The sequence below is a fragment of the Physeter macrocephalus genome, chromosome 11, assembly GCF_002837175.3.
Source record: "Physeter macrocephalus isolate SW-GA chromosome 11, ASM283717v5, whole genome shotgun sequence".
Lineage (NCBI taxonomy): Eukaryota > Metazoa > Chordata > Mammalia > Artiodactyla > Physeteridae > Physeter > Physeter macrocephalus.
In genome coordinates, this window is record NC_041224.1 from 1 (window position 1) to 25,360 (window position 25,360).

The 25,360-nt window shown below is 34.7% G+C and overlaps 1 protein-coding gene across 1 annotated transcript in view; it reads right to left on the reverse strand.

Moving 5' to 3' along the window:
- Positions 1-2,061: 2,061 nt before the first annotated feature.
- The window catches only part of PHIP (pleckstrin homology domain interacting protein), a 119,706-nt gene continuing 96,407 nt past the window's right edge, over positions 2,062-25,360 (reverse strand). Inside the window, exons 24-38 of the mRNA XM_028496239.2 lie at positions 23,808-23,915; positions 23,113-23,237; positions 22,900-22,982; positions 19,853-19,964; positions 19,612-19,673; positions 17,025-17,180; positions 15,842-15,962; positions 12,685-12,810; positions 9,402-9,471; positions 9,010-9,063; positions 8,595-8,744; positions 4,339-4,491; positions 3,583-3,746; positions 2,868-3,127; positions 2,062-2,342 (exon numbers count right to left, since the gene is read on the reverse strand). Coding sequence (XP_028352040.1) covers positions 2,086-2,342; positions 2,868-3,127; positions 3,583-3,746; positions 4,339-4,491; positions 8,595-8,744; positions 9,010-9,063; positions 9,402-9,471; positions 12,685-12,810; positions 15,842-15,962; positions 17,025-17,180; positions 19,612-19,673; positions 19,853-19,964; positions 22,900-22,982; positions 23,113-23,237; positions 23,808-23,915 — 2,001 coding nt within the window. The 3' untranslated portion in view covers positions 2,062-2,085. The remainder of the gene's footprint in view (positions 2,343-2,867; positions 3,128-3,582; positions 3,747-4,338; positions 4,492-8,594; positions 8,745-9,009; positions 9,064-9,401; positions 9,472-12,684; positions 12,811-15,841; positions 15,963-17,024; positions 17,181-19,611; positions 19,674-19,852; positions 19,965-22,899; positions 22,983-23,112; positions 23,238-23,807; positions 23,916-25,360) is intronic.

Here is a 25,360-nt window from a genome sequence, read left to right on the forward strand (position 1 = left end):
TATGTGGCTTGTATTATATTTCAATTGCACAGCACTGCTGTTGTTTCTAACAGTTAATTCAAGTGCCAATATTTATATGATAAGTCATTGTTAATGAGTTACACAGTACCTTATTATATTTCTATACTGTACTGGTATCCCTATGTATTTGTAATACTCAAAAACTATGAATCACAGGCTTCCCTGGTGGCACAGTGGTTGAGAGTCCGCCTGCCGATGCAGGGGACACGGGTTCGTGCCCCGGTCCGGGAAGATCCCACATGCCGCGGAGCAGCTAGGCCTGTGAGCCATGGCCGCTGAGCCTGCGCGTCCGGAGCCTGTGCTCCGCAACGGGAGAGGCCCGCATACCGCAAAAAAAAACAAAAAACAAAAAAAAACTATGAATCAAATTGGCTATTGGACCTCCCCTATCATAATGCTAGAACCAATTCTCTATATACATTTGATTTCTCTAGGATTCAGGACTAACAGAAGCAAGACCAATATACCATTCAAAATTTTGAATTCAGTTCAGAAAGGAAGCAAATATAAAAATGTAAAACACTCACATACAGAATTATTTATTTATTCAAACACTGATTGTCCGCTATATACTAAGTATAGGCAATTAAAAAATGAGCATAGGGCTTCCCTGGTGGCGCAGTGGTTGAGAGTCCGCCTGCCGATGCAGGGGACACGGGTTCGTGCCCCGGTCCAGGAGGATCCCACATGCCGCGGAGCAGCTGGGCCCATGAGCCATGGCCGCTGAGCCTGCGCATCCGGAGCCTGTGCTCCGCAACGGGAGAGACCACAGCAGTGAGAGGCCCCCGTACCGCAAAAAAAAAAATAAATAAAAAAAAAATAAAGAGCATGGGCAAGCACAAGAGTTCAGATTCTACTGGAGATAGACAATGTAAAAAAAGAATAGTTCTATCAACATTATAAGGGCCACAAAAGGCAATGAACAGGAAACTATTAAACTAGTAGGAAAAAAGAAATTCCAAAGAAGGAAGAAAGGACAACAATATTTAGAGACTTCCAAGTGGTTTAGGATGGCTGGGACATAAAAGGGAGACAGAAAAGTAAGGACAGCTGAATGTTAGACAACAGCCAAGCAATGAAGAGTTTTGTATAACAGGCAAAAACATTAAACTCTGATTCCATGTATGATTTGAAGGCAGGGAAGGATCTTAATTCTCTGTGTGTCTGTGATCAGAAAGGTCACTTTGACTGAAATGTGGAAGATGGACTGAATAAGGTAGAGTTGAGAACTGTGGCAGGGAGACCAGTTAGGAGAGTGTGACAGTCCACGGAAGTGAGAACGGAGAGGACGAAATGGATCTCAGAGATGTTAAGGAGGCAGAAAGAAATAAGTAGATTTGGATGATGATTTTAAACTTATAGAGGTGGGAAGATCCCAATATCATTAATCAAAATGAGGTCGTTTCAGTAGAAAAATTAAATTGTGAGAGGTTTCTGGGGGGAATACTGAAAAGGAAATGGTCTAGACACCCTCTGGAAGTCATGACGAAAAATGCTTATTCTTGAGCTGTCTGCTGTCAAGAAGCCATAATTATTTTAACATGTCATAGGGTGTATTTCATCAGTTACTTTCTTCACCTTTCAAAAAGAAAACTTTTACAATGAAAATCTGAAGACAAAAGAACTTTGGAAGCATAACTGTAAGGGGTCAAAAGTAGTATGCTAGAATAGCTATCTGGCTATAGACAATCCTAATGAATTATTATTTAAAGGTCAGTGTGTTGAATTTTGTGATATAAAAACAACTCAAAAATTTTTCTAAAGAAGTGCTATACTGGGTTAACTAAATGCAACTTTATTTAAACTTCTTGGATATACTTTTCTAGGTTTTGTAATACTGAAGTTAAAAACTACTAAATTTATATCATTAAAAGCCTCTGATTTTAGAATACGCTTTTATTTTTCATAGGACAGAAAATGCTTTTATTTTTCATAGGGCAAGTTTTTCTTGGCTTTTAAAATTTAGTAACAATACAGTTTGCTTGTGGCACAAAGCTGCAAATCAAAAGATGTCTCGGTAAATTTATCAACTAATACAGAATGTGTGACTTTTAAATGAGCAACCTAAAAGTGGATATAAATGTTATCGCCAATAGAACCACCATTTGTAAGATCTACGGTACCTTGCTCGATGACAGCTGATGACTTCGAGAGAGCGGATGTCTTTGAGAGCACAGATGATTTCATTTTACGTTTGGCTGGCTTTTCCTTTTCCATGTTTTCTTTTGTAGAATTATTCCTAGTGGCATGACTAAAATTGGACTGACCAGGACTTGAAAGAGTACTCAAGGTTTTGGAATGTTTCATGGAATTCTCTAGAACTAAAACACACATACAAAAGATTAAAAGCTAAGAGTTAAATTATTTACCCTTAAAACAAGCAAGAAGGTTGGGATTACTTCTAAAGTGAATTGTTTGGATTAGCCAACAGGACAAAAAAGCTGGGGGATGCTTAAAGCTTCCGTAAGAAATCTACTTTCAAAAAGGAAAAAGGCATACATAATAGTTTCAGACCTTTCAGAAGCTGTCCAGTCACCGCAAGATTATGAAGTCAAGTGCTGGCAAACTGCTAGCAAGTCTGGGTTCTACGATTTAAATTTAGGCAGTTTGGATCAGAGTTGCCATTTTTGAGCATTATCCTATACTGACACTCCTAAAACCTCAATATTCTTTTCCTTATCAAAAAAAAATTAAAAGAAAAATGTGCAAAAACAATAAAGAAAAGCAAAACCAACAGTGTCTGATGGAATTTACTAAATCCAATATATTCCATTAGGCAAAGTAAATGCTTAAATTACAAAAGTCATTATATATATTTCAATTTCGAAACTGTAGCTGATTCTTACTTGTTTTCCCTGGCACTGCAGATGTGTTAGCTTTCGAAATAAAAGTCTTCGCTGCTGAAGAAGTGGATGGTTGCTCACTGGTAATTGGATCTACAGCCACTCGATTGCTTCTGGTTCGAACTACAGAACTGGATTCCGTTTTACCATTTATCTGAGCAGCACTGTGCCTTGGTGGTATTGATCGTGTAGGTGCAGAGAATGGAGAGGTAGCAATATCTGACTTTAACTGGGCTTTTAAGATCCTTTTTTTCCGTTCAGGGCTGTAAATAAAATAGTATCATTAGTCATTCTTATAGCTCTATGTGGATGAATAAAACAGTTTTATAATACTGTTGGATTCAATATTTGTACTGTTATGAAATATGTTAAAATATGAGATTTGTAGTGGATTTCATATGGTTGTGAGCCTTTGAAAAGTGAATATTTAGTGAAGGATCGCTGTAAATGCTATAGTTATATGACAGAAAGCATGATGCCATCACTATCCTAAAAATGCTGTTTTACTGTACAGATTTAGCAGTTTGAATTTAAGCACTTACACTAGTATAGCTTTAGTTAAAAGATTAAAAATCCTCCACATCATAGGAACTTGCATGTCAAATATATCATTCTGCAATATAGGGAATAGTAAAGGAAGTATTAAAAAACACCAAGTTCTATCATTTAGATGACAAAGTTATAGATCAGTTGATGATATTTGAAAGAAATCAAATACCTTGATGCAGCACTACTGGAAACAGAGCTGCTTCTATTTCTTTTCCTCCTCCTTTTGGTTATTGTATTTCTTTTATGAAAACGAAGCGCAGATTTATAATCCGATAAAACTGAACTAATGTGTTCTTCAAAGAAAGCAGAGAGGCGCAAACTCATGCTGTAAATCTATAGAAAGAAAAAAAACTGTTTAAACATTCCTGAAAGGAAATGCCTGTTACTTTGAGATAATAATTTAAACATTTTTCTAGCAAAAAGTTTTTAGAATTTAAAACATTGCTTTTTCTCAATCTCTTTTGACAAAGACTAAAACTGAAACATTATTACAATTAAATTATTTTTGTATTTCTTGGACAAAGAAAGCTAAATGATATTTATAGTTTTACTCATTTTTATGACTCATATGAGCATTATATGGAAAAAAAATGCTCCTTTCCACTAATGCAGAAAACAGCTGGAAAAGTTAAGCAAACGTACCTCTAACACATATCAGGACAATGTCTACGTGATGTCTATTCAACTACACTACCTTCAAGAAAAGTAACCATTCCTAAACATTAGTGACATTAGTGTTTTTTCATAGAAGGAATAAAACAGAAAGATGTGAATTCTTTTTTCCACTAGAATACCATTAAGAACCTAATAGAAAGTTTGTTAATTTTGCTCTAAATTTTAAATAAAAGCAGCATTTAGTTACTCGACATACTTTTCTACTAATTTCATTTCATTTAAACAGAAAAGAAGCAATTCAATTATATACCCTTGATCTTTTGCTTGGTGTATATGCTTTGGAATTACTAAAAATAAGTCTGACATCTTTACATAACTCCATTGGTGACTCATAATTCCCAGCCTCTAAAGTCTCTCTAACGGTAGCAAAATCCATTGGAGTGTCAATGATGTCTCTGTAGTCCTAAGAGAGGGAAAACAGGTCATATTAATAATATAATAATAATAATGCATTACTTCTCATAACAGGGATTCACATTCAATTTCTGTGATGACTGCAAGTCCTAGAACTATTAATAATCATTCCTTATTTCCCTCATCAAGTCTCCCTTTTTTCTCCAAGTCATTTTTATTTTTTTCTTGTCCCCTACCTTTTACTGCAATCAACACAGGATTTCTCTCATTCAAGAACCTATAAATTCTGCTTTCTTTTTTTCCTTCAGAAAGAGGTAAAGGGTGGGCTTCCCTGGTGGCACAGTGGTTGAGAGTCCGCCTGCCGATGCAGGGGACACGGGCTCATGCCCCAATCCGGGAAGATCCCACATGCTGCGGAGCGGCTGGGCCCGTGAGCCATGGCCGCTGAGCCTGCGCCGTCCGGAGCCTGTGCTCCGCAACGGGAGAGGCCACAACAGTGAGAGGCCCGCGTACCGCAAAAAAAAAAAAAAAAAAAAAAAAGAGAGAAAGAGGTAAAGGGTAGAGTTGTGTTCGAAAAAGGAGATTAAAAGAATATCGAAAAAACTCAGTTCCACAACTACAAGTTTGATATAAAAAACCCAAAACCTTATACTACCCATGAACTCTAAAGGCTGCTAATTCACTGAAACATAACTGTACCTTTAAAATTAAGAGATAAAAATATGTTAACATCCCATGTATGTGAAGGGCTGAGTTCTAGTAACCTCAACTTCAGTACTACAATTACTATAATTGGGAACTTTGTAGTAATCAAGAATCATGAATGTAAATATCTGTCACAAAGCCTTTGCACTTCATTCCACGGAGGAAAAGCGCAGTCACCCAAAGTCTTCACCTAATCAATTGTGTATAAAATAAAGCAATAGATGAGAAGCAATAAAAACAGGCAAATGAAAGGAGAAAAAAGCAACAGAATAGTATAAAATGATCCAAATATGGTATATCTTTAAAGGAGTAAATAATATTACACCTTTTCCATAGCCCCAGAGTATGTAACTGTATTTTTCGAAATACAATAACTTGACTTTGCCCCATCAAGTTTAAATTATGATCAAATATGTTTGACTATAAAGCAAACAGTATTACTGCCTCTTACAAATAGGGACAGTTTTATTTCTTCCATAACAATCTGCAATGCCCTTTATTGCCTTTTCTTGTCTTGTTGCACTGGCTAGAATTTGCAGTACTGTATGTTAAATAGCAGCTGTGAGGATGGACATTTTTGCTCCACTCGCAATCTTAGGGGGAAAGCATTCAGTTTTTCATGATTAAGCATGATGTTAGCTATAGGTTTAAAACAGATGGTCTTTATCAAGTTACGGAAGATTCCCTTTATTCCTAGTTTTCTTAAGTCTGTTTTTATTATTAATGGTGTTCTGTTTTCTTAGATCATGTATTTGTCGTCTTTTTGGCATCCATTCAGCATAGGGCCAACTATATTAATTTTCTTATTTCTGTATTCTGGATACTGTGGCATTTTGGGGACCAAACACAGACCTAAGGAGAGACTGCCCCCTCCCAAGGGCTAGGCAATTCTTAGACATGGCAAAGGGTTGTGCTGGGAATACAGCTTTCATATGCAAACCAACCATGTCCTTAAGCAACCCTCACACACCAAGCCAGTATTTCCTCTGCCCTGAATCATCCCAGGGTCAGGTATCAGACAACCAGAGACCACCCCTATGCCCCAAAACCAACTGGAGTAATTCAAAGTAGCCAATCTTAAGCTGTTGACTATGCCCTGCTTTGCCTTTCTCATGGAAACCTCAGTAAAGGCTCTGGGCTAAGCTTGTCCTTTGCTTCTGTTTTTTTTTGGCTGTGTTGGGTCTTCATTGCTGTGCGAGGGCTTTCTCTAGTTGTGGCGAGTGGGGGCTACTCTTCGTTGCGGTGCGCGGGCTTCTCACTGCAGTGGCTTCTCTTGTTGCGAAGCACGGGCTCTAGGTGCGTGGGCTTCAGTAGTTGTGGCTTGCGAGCTCTAGAGCGCAGGCTCAGTAGTTGTGGCACATGGGCTAGTTGCTTCGCGGCATGTGGGATCTTCCCGGACCAGGGATCAGACCTGTGTCCCCTGCTTTGGCATGCTGATTCTTAACCACTGCGCCACCAGGGAAGCCCCTGCTCCTGTCTTCTGCAACATGGCTAAGACCCTGTGCTTTCCCCTGTGGCCCTAAGTGGTATTTGGTGAACCCCTCTCTGGGACCTGTAAGTGTAATAAATTTCTTTCTTCCAAGACTCATTCTTGTTTCCTCCTGTGGCCACAATGATTACCACACCATACCCAACATGTACATTCTTAAAAGAAATGAGCACTGAATTCTGTCAAATGCCTTTTCTGCACTGATATGATCATGTGATTTTTCTTCTTTAGTAATGAATTATTGACATATTGACTGATTTCTGAATTCTGAACCAGCCTTATATCCCTGGGAAAAAAGCCACTTGGGTCAGGGTACAAAATCATGTTCATATATTGCTGAATTCTATTTGCTGATATTAAGAATTTTTGCACTTTCTTCTTTTGTACTGTTTTGTCTGGTTTTGACATCAGGGTAACACTGGCTTCATAGAATCAGTGTAGAAGCATTCTTTATCTTGAGGAAGAGACTGTGTAGAATTTGTGTTAGTTCTTTAAACATCTGGTAGAATTTTCCAGTGAAGATTCCTGGGCTTAGAGATTAAAAAATACATACTTGGGCTTGCAAGAAACAAAGGGAAATCCACAGGTTTCAAAAACAAAGAGAAATGAAAACGAGAGCACTTTAGCATTAGCTCAGTTCTTCTAAGGTGTTTTGGATGGTAGGGTTTGAATTAGTCCAGTTTATCACATTGCTGGAATTAAAGATTTATCTTCTACATTTAAGATTACATGTGTCTTGATTTTTAAAATGACAAGTCATTTATGATATTTAACTATTGATGAAATTTCTTCATCATCGCAAATTAGAACACATACATAAAAAAACAGATAATAAAGACTTTGGTGATACCACATCCAGGTCATGATCTCTTATAAAACGTTTAATTTTAATTTGAAACCACGAATGTTATCTGATATACAATCTTTAGTAACTGGAAAAAGGAATAAAAAAATCACTTGAAGTGAAATTTAGATTGCTAAGACTGCACGCAAAAATAAATACTTGTAACATGTTTACTCAAACTTTTTACCACGGATTCCATAAAGATCATAAATTGGCATAACCTACATATATAGTAGTGCCACCTTACACTTATATATAGTGCTTCAGTGTAAAAACTATTTTAATGTTTAATTAATAAGTAGTAATATTCTCATTACACTTCTATACCCTGTAAGGAAGGTTAGAGACAGGTATAATTATTCTTGTTTCCTAAATAATTTCCACAGTAAATTCACAGAATTAGTGTGGAAAAGAAAATAGTAAATATATACTCAGATATGAAAACTAAATAACTTGCTCGAAACTGCAGAAATGGTAAGAGGCAGAGCTGGGACAATAACCCAATTCTTTGGAGTCTTAGTTCAGGGTTACGTCCTTTTTACCGCACTGTTCAATTTAGATGCTCTATGTAGCCAAATGGATAATGAGAATGTGTATGAAATAAAAAAGAAATAAACTATAATCATAAAAATAAATAGTAAACTGTCATGTATAAGAGATATATATGTACTTATACATATATCAAAATCAAACTGACAAATACAGAAAGTATTTTCAAAAATACTTACTGGGGGACTTCCCTGGTGGCGCAGTGGTTAAGAATCCGCCCGCCAATGCAGGGGACGCGGGTTCTCGAGCCCTGGCCTGGGAAGATCCCACATGCTGAGGAGCAATTAAGCCCGTGCGCCACAACTACTGAGCCTGCGCTCTAGAGCCCGTGAGCCACAACTACTGAGCCTGAGTGCCACAACTACTGAGCCCGCACACCTAGAGATGGTGCTCCACAACAAAAGAATGAGAAACCTGCACCCTGCAACGAAGAGTAGTCCCTGCCTGCCTCAGCTAGAGAAAGCCTGAGCGCAGCAACAAAGACCCAACACAGCCAAAAATTTAAAAAAAAAAAAAAAAAAAAAAAAAAAAGCTATGTGCAAACACATTAAAAAAAAATACTTACTGGATATTCAAGAAGATCTACTGGCTGGCGGAAAGGCTCAGAATCTTCACACTGAAATATGAGATTTAACAATTCTTGACACTGTTTCTTCCATGCTTGAATATCATAAGACTGTGCTCTGTTACGTAATCTTCTTCTAGGCTGATGGTCCTAAAATTAAAATGTTCAAATAATATTAATAAAATAATACAAATAATAAAATTTTTATTTTTAATCTTGGATAATTAGGTAATATACAGTAATTCAAATAAAAGAAAACATCATTCGCCTAGTTCTGAAAACCATGCATTTTTGTGATGGAAACTGATTTGGAAGTTAATACTTAATCTGTCTTTAAAAATAGTAAGAGTAAAAAAAATGCTTAATACATTTTAATTCATATAAAGCACTTCCGTTAAAACAAAAAACTTATTACCTTCCTTTTCCGGGTAGAAGTTCCTGGCACATCAGTGTCTTCTTTTTCTTCTTCCTTTGAAGCAAGAATTTATCAGATTCATAAAATATTCTAGGTTTCACTATATTCTATAGTTTTTTAAAACCAATTATCTCCTTTACATTTTGGAAAACCCACAGGATATGTGATGCTGGAACACTTTACTGACTCATTAAAAAGTCTCCCTCCACCCACCGTTTAAAAAAAATTTAACTATAACACGACAATTCTGAATCATTTTTTAAAAAAAGTTAGCAACAGCATTAGGCAAAAATAATTTTCATAACAGCATTTACCTGAAAACTGTGTGTACATTTCTTTTTATATATGGAACATAACCAATGTAGTAATAATCATAATGAAATATTAAATACCTCAGAGTCAGACAAAACTTTCTTCTTCATTGAATTGTAGAGTGGAATTATGTTATAACAAGTCTGATCCCTAAATAACAAAGAAATGTTAGTATACAAGACTGGAGTCATGAGATTTTTGTCCTTTAAACCTGTTAGTAAAACAAGATTTTAAGATAAAACTTGAAGCTGAAGGCTTCTTCATCAGTTGACTCCAAAACCCTATGCACACACATCTGCCCCTGCCCCTCCACCCTATGTGAAGCCTCCACTCTGGCCTATTTCATTACACCAAGCCCAATTCCCATCTCCCAGGTTTTGCTCAGTTCACTACTGTGCCTGGAATGCCTTCCTTCATTCTTCAGTCTACAAGGAATAGCCAGTATACTAACTCCTTCTTCCTTTTATTCTTAAATGTAGGCATTCCCTAAAATTTTGTCCTTGGCCATCTTCTATACCTTTTGACCAGATAATCTTATATATCTGCAGTTTATCTGTGTTAATGAACTCCAAATTCCTATAATTTGGTCTGACTCTTCTCCTGAGACTCCTGACACCATCTAAAATTCTGCATGTCTAAACCTAACTGTTATTTTCCACTCTTTCTCCCTTTTCTTTTTAACTTTTTTTTTCAACCATTCTTACAGTAATGCATGGTCTTTCACTACTCCTTCCCTTGCCTCCTCCTTATAAGCCCAATCATTGTACAAGTTCTGTGATTCTACCTTCAGACTCTCTTGGCATCTGCCTCTTTCTCACTTCCATAAATTAAGCCTCCATCACCTCTTACTTGGTCAGCTGTAGAAGTCAATCTGCAGTCAGTTTAATATTTTTAAGGCAATTTGCATCGTTATTCTCAGGCTAAAAAAAATTCAACAGTCCCTTGCCTTTTGTCTCCTCCCTATCTGTTAACATTAGACACTGCAGTCAAATTAATATTTTTAAGGCATAGCAAGCATCATGCTATTCTCATGCACAAGTACTTTCGATAGCTCCTTGCTACCTGTGCTCACATTTTAAGCATAGTTCCTCAGATCAGCATTCGAGGCCCTCCGCGATATGGTCCAAACTCGAGTTTAGCACACTGTATCCCTATTACTTCTGCTCATGTACTCTACTTCACCTGATTTCAGTTACTCGATTCCCTTAACAAATCTTTACCTTCCTCCATCATGCCATTCCTCATCCCTGGAATTGCTTTCCTTTCATCTAACTTCTGAATCAGTATCTACCTTGTCCAGAACATCTTAACATACTTCTCCCTGTACCTGAAATCCCACCCTTATAGCCAGAAGTGACCCTATCCCTCATCTAAACATTCATACAAACTCCTTTTACTTTTTCCTTATATTATAGTTACAGATTTATCTACCTTACAAAACTGTATTAAGGGATAATTATGCATTTCTTTCTATCTCCAAGTATCTATTACAACACTTTGTATACATCTATTGCTTGAAATTTGGCCAAATAACTCAATTAAAAAGTACCATTACCAAAATTTCAAGACATACTAGACATCTTGAAAAGTAATGCTAGCTAAAAATGGTTCCTAACAAATTGTATACCTCTAAAAAATGCCGGGGATTTACTTTTAGATATATACAGTGTAAATGCTTTATTATTTTATTGATCGATTGATTGATTGATTGATTGCAGTACGCGGGCCTCTCACTGTTGTGGCCTCTCCCGTTGCGGAGCACAGGCTCCGGACGCGCAGGCTCAGCGGCCATGGCTCACGGTCCCAGCCGCTCCGCGGCACGTGGGATCCTCCCGGACTGGGGCACGAACCCGTAATCCCCTGCATCGGCAAGCGGACTCTCAACCACTGCGCCACCAGGGAAGCCCTATTATTTTATTTTAATCTGTTCTTATAAGGCATTTCAAAATAACTATTTGAAAGAAATACAATTTCACAGATTATTCCAAATGTAAAAATAATTGTTTCATCTAAATTATTTCACTAAAATATGAATTTACTCTATCATGTGATTCTATTGATTCCTATCTCTTTGGAAAAATAGATGTACATAACATATATAAAACACACAAAATTACAGATTAAAAATTTATAGTTAAGATATTATAAACTTTTACAACCAAGTTATATAAATAGTTTTCTGAGGATAACTAATTTTTATTATCTTGATTATTAATTCTTGATTAACAATTTTACTGAAAAGCAGCAAAAGCTTAGCAATAACAGCCCCGAAACTACTTGGAAGGCAACAACTCTCTTTAGAGAAATAAGGTCGAGGAAGGGCATAAAGTTTATCTTATGAATTTTCTTTGGTGGTTTTTTAATACTGCAATTACCTACATTCCTTAGCAAAACAAACAAACAAAAACAAACTCACCTAATACCAAGAAAAGGGACCCTATGATTATGCTGAGTAATGAGAATGAAGCTGGAGATGTTTTTTTTTAAAAAAAGCCTCAATAATCCCTTCATGTAAAAATGAAAGCTGGTAACAGGTGAATACTTAAATTATAAAATACCCAATTCTCCTCTTAATGAGAAAAAATTATCCAATATAAATAAACTTAGTATGAATTCAGAGCTGTATTTTGTAGAAAACATACATATGATTCTGGCTTCAATTTAGAAGACTCAATTCATTCTATGAACACATAAAATCTGTAAGACAAGGAAGTAAAAGTCCTGCTGTCTTAAGAAGTTGTAGTTATCATCACTCTAGGTATGGGATTAATGAATGAGGAAGTAAACTTGACTTTGAAGAAGAAAAACCTTGAAAGTTAAATTCAGTTTCCTGCTGACGTATTTGAATACTTGTTCATAAACTTGATAGGGGTAATACAATGTTCAGATGAAAGGTTCTCAAATCATATGGCAGACACTCATTTACTGTGAAAATTAAACAAGTTGACCTCTAAAAGATTCAATTTCCTTAACTGTAAATTCCAGATAGTGATCTCTCCCACCTGTAAGATTTTTATCTGACTTAGAAGAGCTAATTTAGGTAAAACACTTTACGTTCAGTAAAAGCTTCCTATTATTATCAAACATTGCATTTAGAGAACGATCCGTATTTTCTTACTCGAATTGCAGAACACAACTGTAACACAATCTCTTTGACTCTGTAATTATTATCAGCCAGTGAACTAAACGCTGCTTCTTTAGACAGACATACACTTCCTATTTTGAGTGGAACTATGCTTATAGCACAGCACGTGACATGATGTATAATAAAAAATGATTGTATTCTACGTTTTGGAATTTTACATTTTAAAATACTGCCATTAATTATTACAGTAATATAATTAAGTGTGGAAAAATACTCACTTTATAAAATGTAGAAGAAGATCAGTCACAAATTTAGCAGATTTCACAATAGGGCTTCCAGGCTCATTAAATGTTCGTGTATTATGCTCTATATACCGAACTTCCCACATTAAGGAAGAAACCCGTCTTTAAACAAACAAAATGCAGAAGTCTTATTAAACTCTTTATACTTAGAAATACATCCACAGATTTTAAAACCAAGACATTCAGACTTTTTAATTGCGGTCTTAAATCAATTACAAAACTCACACCTTAAAAAAGCTGTTTTCAAAAAAATAGAACGTCACTTGTGTTGAGGGGGGGAAAGAGTAGCAACACTATGTACTGGCACAGAAAATGTCTGGATTTGACACATTCGTCTATCAACAGGGACTTCTTTTCGGGAGAAAGACTGTAAGGAGAGTAGCAGGAGGAGAGAAACAGTGGGGTTTTAGCTTTTGCTTTACATATTCCTTTCATGTATGGTGTCATTTTTTGGTAATAAGCATATCTGACTTTTACTTAAAAAAGGAAACCAAGCAATTTCAATCTAATTCTATTACTGGTAATCAAATGACATTTAAAAATGAAAAGCTAACTAACAGCTTGCTTATGAGATACAAAAATTTAAAAATATGGTGAACATGTTAGTTTACTAAGAAACCTAACGAAATGAAAATTAATTTTTTTTTTTTACACTAAATTGACAATGCAGTTGATCCTTGAACAATGGGGAAGTTAGGGGCACTGGCCCTCCTTGAAGTCTAAAATCCGAATACAACTTTAGAGTTGGCTCTCCGTATCCGAGGTTCCGCATCCATAGATTTAATCAACCATGGATCACATAGTACTACAGGTACATATTTATTGAAAAAAAAAATCCGTGTATAAGTGGACCCGTGCAGTTCAAACCCATGCTGTTCAAGAGTCAACTGTACTAAAATTTTGGTGTTTTATTATTTTATTTCAGTAACTAAAGAAAAATCCAAAGGCAGATTCTAGAATATCATCCAACTTAAAATGATAAGGAAGAAAATACTCAGGAAATGTTACTGATTTGTGAACAGAAAACAATTACATGGAATTTTAAAAGAATTATATATAATTGTGGATACACAAGCATACAGAAAAGCGTCAGTGCATTTCCAATAGCACTTCTAAGGGCTCACTCTAATAAAAGAATCACAGGCCATTTGCAGAGTACCCTACAGAAACTGTGTGTAAGAGAAGGCATGAGGATCTAATATCAGTAGGCAAACTGACAGTGGTTTAAGACTGAACTAGAAGTATCAAAGAGGAAAACTACAAACTGTAAGACGTCTGAAGCCAATGAGTAGAGGAGAAGCAAAAAAGCTCGAAACAGTGAAATAACACATGAAGACATCATCATTATGAAATAAGAACATAACTCAGGTCTACAACTACATTATTTGGTTAAAAATCAGGCAGTTTCTAATTTATGTAAGGACACCGTTCCAAAAGATTTTTTTCCCAAGTTGGTTACTAAGCTCGGCTAATGCCAAAAAGCCTAATTAAGCTGTAATGTATATTGAAATACAGTACACCTTCGCAATTCTCATGTCGAGCAGTATTTCTATGAGAAAGTATATTTTTAACAATGGTGAGAGATGGCAGAAGTTTATCTTTCTAGATGTAGTCCAACTACTAGTGTGTAGAAAACAATTCTTTCTCTCCCTTTTATCCTCCCACATCTTGTTCCATCTCTGAAGCACGGGGTGTAACTCCTAAGGTTTAACAACTTAGGGGCTTAGAGAGAAATAAGGATATAGTTAAGAATTTCTCCATTTCCTGTCTTAAACCTTTAACGTGTAATGTTGAAAATGATTTACTTAAAGAAGTGTGCTTCGAGAGGACACTGCTAGTGAAGCAGCTTCTAGGAAGAGCCAAATAAAAGCCAGAATAACAGATACCATTGGACCAACAGAGACCTCTGTTGGGAGGCACATATCACAGGTGATTTCCTCCTCATCTCAATGCTTTTGACAAATATTAATGAAGCAGCAGCAGAAATACCTAACAAGATCAGAACGTAAAGTCCAATGCCTTAGTTTTCTTTATTCCAAGTGTTTCTCGGTGAAGTAAGTGACTCTGCCCAGCAGGAGACATTTGGCAATGTCTAGAGACATTTTTCGTTTTCACAACTAGGGGCTGCTATTGGCACTTAAGGGTAGAGGCAAAGGACAGCCCCTCATAATGAAGAATTTTCCAGCCCTAAATGTCAGTAATGCTTTCGTTGAGAAACCCTACCTTAGTCAGTAAGGAATAACAAATGGTGTTTTCAGCACCAGGTACACACAGTATCCAATTAGAATTATAATTTAAGTATTAAAAAGAACTAAAGGCACATTTTACACAGAAAAATATGAATACAAAATATGATTAAAAACTTCCCTAAGTTAAAATAGATAGTAGTGTAAAGAACTGCAGTACTATAAAACTGGTCACAAAATAAAGTTTTAATGCAATTATTATTTAAGTTAAAATGTTGCTGGCCTGCTAATAAGCAAAAGTCATAAGAAATGTGAAAGCTAAAAGTGTGATTTCATTACATGAAAACAATGGACTTAACCTCACTTTTTGATACGACATTTTAGGCAATAAACCTACAAAGCCTGCCCAACATTAGAACTCAACGTTTACCAAAATTGTTAACCAGCATACGCAAATTAACTGAAATTACATCTTTTTTAAACTCTAGTTATATTTCAAACTAAGCTACAACTATAAAAAGTACCCCACGTTTTCCTAATTTCATTTGTCAGAAGTATTCATAAGCTAAATAAATAAGAGAACACACAATTTTTAATATTATTCTATGAAAAAAATCCATGAACAAATATTTCAATGGGATATCTAGGAGAAAATTAAATATGTTGGATTGTTTCATAAAATACAATACAAAGACAGTGACTATCAATTCATATTTGTTTCTAAGTGTGGTCTATAGACCAGCAGCACCAGCATCACTGGGAACTTGTTAGAAATGCAATCTCAGGTCCTACTCTAAACCTATTACCAGATTCTACATTTTAACAAGATCCCCAAGGTGATTTGCATGCACATTGAAGTTTGAGAAACACGGCTAGAGAGGATCAGTAAAAGGGTGAAAGAATCACTTAGCTTTCTTTTGGTAGTAGCAACAGCAAATGGTTCTAACCTGTAAAACCTGTTTTCCAGTCTTTGTTTAATTGTACTTAAATCCGTTGGATATGCCACTACAGTGCAATACATGGGATAGGCTTGAAGATCCACAGGAGCCACAAATGCTGAAGCAATATCTAAGATAAACAAATACGTTTATTAATTTATTTTTGTATTGCTTAAAATACTTCAAAACTCTGCTTGAATTAAGCCTTAAGTTCTAATCCACATAACCATTAGTCTACCACTACCTTCTGATAGAAAATACATACAGTTTAGCTAACACATAGTCTCAACTTTTTATTATGTCTATATTTATACTGCAAAATTCTAGGAGTATTTATTTATGGATTCCTTAGCAGAAAAGAGATGACAGACAATATATAAAACTGACTTACTAAAGAACATCTACTTGTATTTCTATAATTAAAACCAGGCCATTCCTGAATCAGTGTTATGTGTTTGACAGTAATTGTTTTGACATAATTACTAAAATTACCTAAGACAGTATCTGAGACAATAATTAAGTGTTGCCCATATTTTAAAAGACTTCAGATGAAAATATCATCCAATATGTGTCTCCAATATCTTCAGCTCTTATTCATGTTAATTTCTCCCTTAGACTCTTTAAAGCTCATTCCTCACTGAAAGTCCAGGTTAATACAAACCACCACACTAGTTTAGAGTTATTTTGGGCACCAAAAGTTCAGATAATCATGCTTTGTGGTCATTGTTCTTTTTCTTTTTTTTTTAAAGTAAAGCAAAGCCATTCATATACTCTCTCCCTTCCCTTTACAAATATTCTACTGTGTATACATATATCAAGTTAAGAGGAAAACTTGGTACAGTTACCCATATAATTCAGCTTTCAGCCCTCCTCTTTAAAGTTGCATCATGTCAGCTTGAGTATGTCAAGGATTTTAAAATTAGGTTCTGGAGGATCTAGGTTTTTCAACGGTACCCCTGGTGTTTCTGGGGTCCCTCACTCTGAAATTCAGCTAGAGCAACCTCATTTATAACTGTTTTGGATATTTAAGCCCTGTGTAAAATCGCACTGAAAAAAAAAATACCACTTAAAAATGTTTGAAAACAATGACATGATATTCTGGAAAAAAGTTTTGCTTGAATAATAGCATTTTTCCTTTCTTTTGCTTTATGGCAACATCTTCTATCTATATTCATGTGTTACTATTATTTACCCAGTGTCATCAACTGGTTTATTCCTGTAACAATTCTTTCACATTCTTCATCCCTGGGATTGGAACCCCATTCACCATCAAGAGGCTTATAGATCAATGATCTGCATTCAACATCAGTTAAAGGAACACTGGTACCTAGTTCTTCAGGAAATACAGCTGAAATACAAAGAAAGAAAGCAGATTTAGTGAAAATAAGTGGTAATTTACTAATATTTAGGTTACCTTTAGAAATTAGAGTTAATATTGTTATAAAATTAAAGTATAATTTTATAAATGTTTGGTAAGTATATTCTTTACTTTCATTAAAGGAAAGTATGTTTCAAGGGTCAATAAAATTTATTCTTTAAAACATTAATTTCATAATTCTCTAGACGAGCATATAATTACTTCTCCAAAATTATACCTAACAACTTGTTCTATTATCAGTTACAGGTGAAGGAGAAAGTATTCCTATAAAATGATGCAAATTTAAAAGTTTTCTGAATCATTTCATAATATATAATCTCCATGTTTACTTTGATAAAACGCACAGGTGAAACTGAGCAAAAGTGGTATTCTTTCAGAAATGCTTCAATCAAAGCCTCAGTTTTTTAAAATGTGGGAACAGAGAGAATTATGAATACTGACAGATGATTCTTAATGCTTTTTTGCTCTTAAATGATGAAGGTATGCTTTCTGCATGCCTGAATCTTTAACAGAATCATTAGGGGGTGGTGGGGACACAAAATCTACAAATCTGCCAAGCAATTTTTTCCTTGAACTAGACTTCATGAGAGAAACATTTCGAAATATGCTACTATTTGTTTACAAAATTTCTCCTCCTCCCAAAATGTAATTAAACTCTATGAGTGCCTATGTACGTGTATCCAAATAGAACAAAAACAACAAAAATCACCCCCTCCACACAGCAATATATTCAGGTAGGAGACAAGTAGTATATTACTGTCACTAATTCATTTCAAGAAATACCCCAGGCATTACAACATCGATTAGCTTCATTTCTCTCATATTCACAATAGTCTGATGTGACTTCAAATTCAAACCTTCATAAAGGAGAGAAATAAAACCAGAAGATAAGCCATGTAACACATTTACAAGTTGATTAAGATATTTTAAACAGCTCTAATTTAGCAATGAGATGAAAAAGACATTATTGGTATTGGTATCTCAAAGTGATAATTTCTAGAAAGTACTAGTTTTGAACAAAATCAGCATGACCATTTTCTCATTTCTAAGATTTACCAGATTGGGTTTACTTTTTCCACCTTGTCTTTTCTCTGCTTTTTTAGAATATAATAACTAGTGAGGAACTCCATTTATAAATGATTATTTCTACTATGTTACAAGTCAGGCTTCTTTTTCTTTTTGTTTTTTAAAATCTTTATTCTTACATGATAGTAAAAGTAACATACTATTAAAAAATCAAACAATACAGAATAATGTAAAAGATAATTTGTGGAAGTCCTCATATCCCCACCCTTTATAAATGATCATTATTAATAATCTGATATATATCCTTTTAAACCTTTTTAGGTATATACAATTGTGTGTGCTGTATTTTTTTTAAAACTGAAACAAACATGGACAATGAAATAGAAAGAAAATGCAATCTCCAGGCTTCAGCCACATCGGTCTTTTCTCAGTTCCAGGAAGATGTCATACTCACTGCCTAAGGCTAACTCCCAAATCCTAAGGCAATGCATCAGGCCATATGCAAGATGATGGTTATTATTATTAATTATAATTACCTACTCATTGAGCCCTTACATGTGTCAGGCTCTATAATAAGCACTTTACACATATGATATCATTTAATCCTAATAGCAGCCCTATAAGGAAAGTATTAGTTTACATAGTTTCAAAAGCTGAATCCTAAGAATTGGAAGTTTTGAGATTTAGAGGAACTTGTCAAGATGACATAGATAAAAGACAGCAGAGCTAGGATAGGAATCTAAGTCTTACTCAAAAGCCTGAACTCTCAGTATTACACTGTATTCTATGTATTCTGCTGGAGTTACAAAAATATCTTTGATCCCAAGTGCTCATCTTCTAGAGCAGCGGTCCCCAAACTTTTCGGCACCAGGGACCAGTTTCATAGAAGACAATTTTTCCACGGATGGGAGGTGGGGGTGGGGGGTTGGGGGGGGTACTGGGATATGGCTCAGGCGGTGATGCAAGCGATGCGGAGCGGCAGATGAAGCTTCAGTCCTCGCCCGCCGCTCACCTCCTGCTGCGCGGCCCGGTTCCTAACAGGCCGCAGACCAGTAGCGGTCCACTGCCTGGGGGTTGGGGACCCCTGTTCTAGAGTGAATAATAATTAGCAAATCAGTATCATATTTTGCTGTAACTAATTTCAACCTTCCCTGTTAAACTACAAATTCCAAGTGGGCAAGGATTATGTCTAATTTTTTAACTGTTATGCCTCCCCTACCTCCAGGGTCAATAATAGGTGTGTAATAAATATTTGTGGAATGAATATTTTCTACTTGGTCTTCATTAAGAACTCTTTGTAGTTGCAAGTTAGCAAATCAGATTTTTAAGAAATTAATTCCATAATACAGACACAAAAAGCTTAACATACACTTACCATTGTTAGGTATAAGCTCCATATCCCAAGGACTCATCTTTTCTGTATCTCCATTGTCCCAGCTTAAAGGAAGGAAAACCTTTATATTAAAAAATCTAAACATTGCACTGCAATTTTAATAAAATCACATTGTAAAAATAATTACTTCAGTGTTTAAAAGTAGTATCTTTGTCATTTTATTAACAGACAGGGAAAACATTCAAAACAAGTTAGGCTGAACAAAAATACAATACTTCCTTACCAAACATTGTAACACTGAAACAAACTATCAGGGTACTCAGGCTGAAGAGGTTCCTGGCTTTCAATTGTTCCAAACCACCAGGCATCATCTATGACTGATCTGAAACGGTCACCTGGACAAGAATAAAAGGCATCTCATTTCTCTGAAATGAAACACTGCTGTTGTTACTCCTCTTTCCTTTAAGATACTTAAACTGCCTGTATGATTTTAAAAGACCTATGAAAAATGACCTACACACTCCAAAATAAATAAAATCAGCAATACTGAGGGAAAAAGTTATTTAATAAGCACACCTGAAGTGTGACTGACTTTTCAGCACCAGTTTTTACATTTTATTACGGTAAGGAGAAATTCACTCTTATCTTAAACATTTTTACCAATCTAGCACATCATTAGGACTATGCACAAATTTTTCATTCAAATAAAAACACAGATAATTTCTTCCCAACAAATATTTATAGTCTATCTTTAATTTCTTACTTTCTGTAGGGAAGTTCCTCTAACCAACAATTAAGAGTCCAGCCTAAAAAAAAACCAAGCAACAACAATCCAACCTGCTTTCCTTTGATTCAATCAGCCTTAAGTTACTAACACTCATCTATATACTCACTTTCCCTTGCCTATAGAAACAAATAAAAAAGAAACAAAAACAACTAATCTTTGTAATAGTTTTGATCCAAGACTGGTTGAATCTGTGGAGGCAGAACCCATGGATACGGAGGGCCAACTATATAGCATAAAATGAATTTAAAAAAAGAAAAGAAATTTAATGACAAAAAAGAAAGCTGGAGTCAGGCTAAATTAACAGAACACAACTACATGTTGTTGAGTTATATATATGTGTATATATATACTGAGTGGGTATTATGCACTGGGATCAAATTTAGATTCAAATTCAAGCATTCTAACAGCCAATGTTAAGAGGGAAACATGATCTATTACTAGACTAAGAGTCTCTAATTGCTCCTCAGATGCATATTAGTGACACTACCCTTAGTGAGAAGCTAATATATAATTTAATAAACAGCATTACTGACACCTCCGACACCTTACAGTAAACATAATAATGAGTTTCATAAAGCTATTTCTCACAATCCTATTGTACCTAGACTGATGACAGTACGCTAAAGAGGAAGAACTGGATAATGAGTGCCTGACCACAATGAACGATACTACAGGCTAATGACAGTAAAGTTAAGCAAGGAATAGAGTCTACCAGAGCAAGCCTTAAACATACCTGAGGACAGGCTGAAGTAATTATTATTGATGTAATTTTAAATGGCAGTTGGTAGATACATGCAAATATCTTCAGAAATAGAAGACTAACTAGTATTAACTTTAGAAGAAATAGTAATCTATAAATTTAGGGGAGAAAAATGATAAGATCCAAATGAGAACATTCTGATGTACATCCATTTGAAATATCTCTCTGATGTGTCCAATGCTTGCCGTATTTCTTTGCTTAGGCTGTCAGTGCATTTCTAGAATGTTCTCCTGGACTCTGACTGCTAATATTCGTTCCGCCAATTTATTGGCAGATGCGTGTCCTCAAAAATAAGAGATGAAATTGATCTTATCAACTAACACATGTAAATAATTTAAAAAATCATATGCACCAAAGGCTTACATCTAAAACCAAGAACTTTTAACTCTTTCTTCTTGAATTTACTTACGGTTTTCTAAATAATGAGTATATAGCTATTTCTTCACTCATCAATTTTAGACATTAAGTATTGGTCTCTCTCCATATAATTGTATATAAAGGGTATGTGCATTTTATTTAATCCATATTCAGTTTTCCTCTGTCATGACTACACTGTATAAATATCGTTTGCTAATGAGCCAAATAGCATACAATTCCTTTCCTACATAATTTTGTATAATTGCTTCATTTTCTTATGGTTTTCTCTGAATTTATGATTATGTCTTCCCACATTCTCTAATAGCTCAAACTATAAAACACTCTTCAATATATAATTTCCCACAAAGTCAAACATGTTATACAATTTATCCGTTTCACTTTTTTTTCCTGATGATTTCACTCTTAGAGGACAATGTTTTCTGGACTCTGTTTTACAGACTTGCTAAACAGATGCTATCCCTGAGACTTCTGTTGACTGTTATTTGGGAATTCCTTTTGGTGCTTTCTTGTTCTGAATTTCCTGTCTCCTGCAGAGATTCCATGTCTTTTTCTTTACTCCCTTATTTGATGGAACACATCTTTCAAAGCTTCCAGAGAAACGGTACATGGGATGTAAATTTTTTTCTGTAACTTGCATGTCCCTAATTTTAATGACTTGCATTTCCATAATTTTTCTTTTTACAGCACACATGTAAATTTCTACGTTTACCAAGACCAAACAAGAGACAACACATCACCACACAAAGGCCTTCCAATGGCACTGGAAGAGGGATGAAAACGCCACGTCAACTGATGTGCTTTTTCAAACCAAATAAGCCATATAGGCACCAGAGTCTACTCCAAGATGACAGAGTGGCCCTGTTTGAAATTTTTAAAAGGAATACTCTAGAAAATAGCACATCCATCTGTACATAAATTAATGCTCCTTAAATGCCTGGAGACTTCTAAGGATTTTAGAAGTTTTTTTTGAGCCTTGATTACAATATTAGCTTTAATTTTAACAGAGTTAACCAATAAAAGAAAAATGTCAGTTCAGTTTTAGTCCCAGTGCAAATTATTAAACATTCTGAACTGGAAGACTTCTTTTGCTTCAAGTTTGAATTGTCATTAATTCCTCTGGATAAAAATTTAATTCGGCACATAAAACAGCAGAAGGAATAGCTATAAACAATCTTATACATAGTTAAGAAATATAAGAGAAAATGTTTGGAATTTCAGCATCACCTAAATTAAAAGTATTTTCATTCTTAAAAATAAATAAATAAATTCCTGACACAATACCTTACTTTCTTATTAACATTCCTGCAAATGGCAAGATTTCTGATTATCTTTACCTGAATTATGAAAAATAGTAAGTCACTTGTTAGATAAAGCACACATTACAGCTTCTAAATAAATTACCCACCTATATTCCACCGCCTATATTTTGCATCGTCAAATTGTTGTCTCAAGACTAGGAAATCTATAACATCAGGCATATCATGGTACCTAAGTACAAACAGAAACAAACTGATTAGGTCATAAACTTACAAATATCTAAAAGGCATTCAAATTTATCTGGATCTTGAAAAATAAGCTACAATACTAAGAAACTATTGCCTCTTTCAACAGTCCTTACTTCATGGTAAATGATCCACCGGTCAGTTTACCAGTATCAGGATCCAGAAAAGCAAGTTTAAGGCAGCAAAGGGTAGGCAATCCCACTTCATACTTTATGCCAACTATTTTCATCAGTTCTTGTTCCTGAGGAAGATACAGAAAGTAAGAAACCATCTTCACAAAATAAACTGCTAAACATAATTTTAAAAGTTATCTATTTTCATACTGATCTAGGTGATTACTCTGTATGTATATGTAAAAATCCACTGAGCTGTGTACTTATCGGTGTACTTTATAGTATGCAAGTTATATCTCAATTTAAAAAAGAGAAAACAAAAGAAAAAAAAAGAAAAAGGAAAACTTTATCGAAATAAGAATTTTCTAACACAGTTCCAAGGACATGGAAATAATTTTAAACTACTGCTGATAAACCTAGAAATACTTCCAAATTTACAAAGATGAAGTTTGCCTTAGATGTTAATGTTGTCCAGTTCTCACCATAATTACATTTTATTCCCAACTTATAAACTACTGGAATATATAAATTCAATCTTATGTCTCTTCAGAAATTAAACACCTTCTACTACTCCCCAGATTGTTTCAATTAGAAAAGGTATCTTCATAATACAGTTTCTTATAGTGAAAATAGTAACACTCAATACAATTTCCTCTATAATCGCATCTTTTTGGACTGTTAAATTATAAACACCATACCCGTAGTTCCATTTTATGCCATGGCTGTTTTTTGGGATTGATACTATAAATTTTATTTTTCCGGGCCATTTCAACATATGCTTCATGTCCTTGTCGGAAATAATAAACCTAAAAAGTAAATAAAGTCACAATTTTAAAACTTGAATGTGTTTCCTTTGATGCAAGATGCACGGTATCAGCTGAAACTGCAGAGAGAATTTAATGTCCTTTAAACGAAAAGAAATTCTAATATTTTTATTTTTTTCCCCTTCTTTTCCTCAAGCTGTCCTACTGTCACTTAATCATAACCGTAGTGTTCTAAATAACATTAAGAGGTTAAGATAAGCAGTTATTTTTTGGCTTTTTGGTTTCACCATTTTATTATTGGATTCAAAATAAGTTAATTTATGTTGCATAATAAAGTAAGTTGTAAACTAGGGGTCATGTTTAGTTGATTATTCACCTACTTTTATAGTAAGCAGTGTGTACAAATGCAGGAAACTTTAAAATGAAAAACGTATTTTCATATATATTTTCACATATATTTTATCATTATAAAGAGACCAAGGCATATATTTATCCTCACTTATGGAGGTCAAATTTAAGTGACTCCTGACTACCACCCTGGAGAACTGGTACGTGAATACAGCAGTCTGACCCCAAGTGTTCTTCCCATGATAAATAGTTGAGCTTGTTAAAAAATGCTGCTGGAATTTCAAAAAATGCTATTAAGTTCTTAGCAATATTTTGGGATACCCATTAGCTTACGCACATTCATTCTATTCATTAATATCATTATTGCTCCAGCTGCCTGGAACTTTAGAGTTACTTATTCTTGCATTAAGAAGTTTTTGTTTTCCTTTTTGTTTTTTTAAACTGTCAACTGCCACCTGTCACTTTCTACTGTTGGTGTGCTTTGCTAAAGAAGCCTCTATTTTAATTCCTAAGTTATTACTATGAATCTACTAAACACCAGATAACCCTGCCTCTTAACATTTATGCATAAAACAAGGAGACATGAACTCCTGAGTGGAAAAGTTTGGTCTAATACCTTACATTTTCATTTCATATTCACAAGAACACAGTCCAAAATGATGGCCAACCATATTTTCTTAAAAATGAAATGATATTTCGAATATAATAGATTTTTTTTAAGATCTAAGAAACATTATGAACCTTATAGTTATTTAAATAAAATACTTCTATGAAATGAAATTAAATAAAAATAAAATGCTGAATTTTGTTTTTCCTTTACCATATAAATATATTTTAATTTAGGAAAAAAAACTGGCCATAAAATCCTCTTATTAAAAAATACGTGTTAGTTTTTAAAATGTCAACAAAACCACTATTCTCTTACAATATTTAATTTGCTATTGCAATTTTTACAGTAGCCTCAGAAAAGATTATCCGTAAAGCTTTCCTCCTAATTTTCCTTTTTCTATATACAGCTACAAATATGTAAAATGAGATACTTTATAAAACTGCTGCAATTTTCTACAGTTCTGTTTCAAGAGCTATAAGAAGTATTTAAAGTTACCTGAATGAAACACAGGATATTTTTTAAAAGTTAA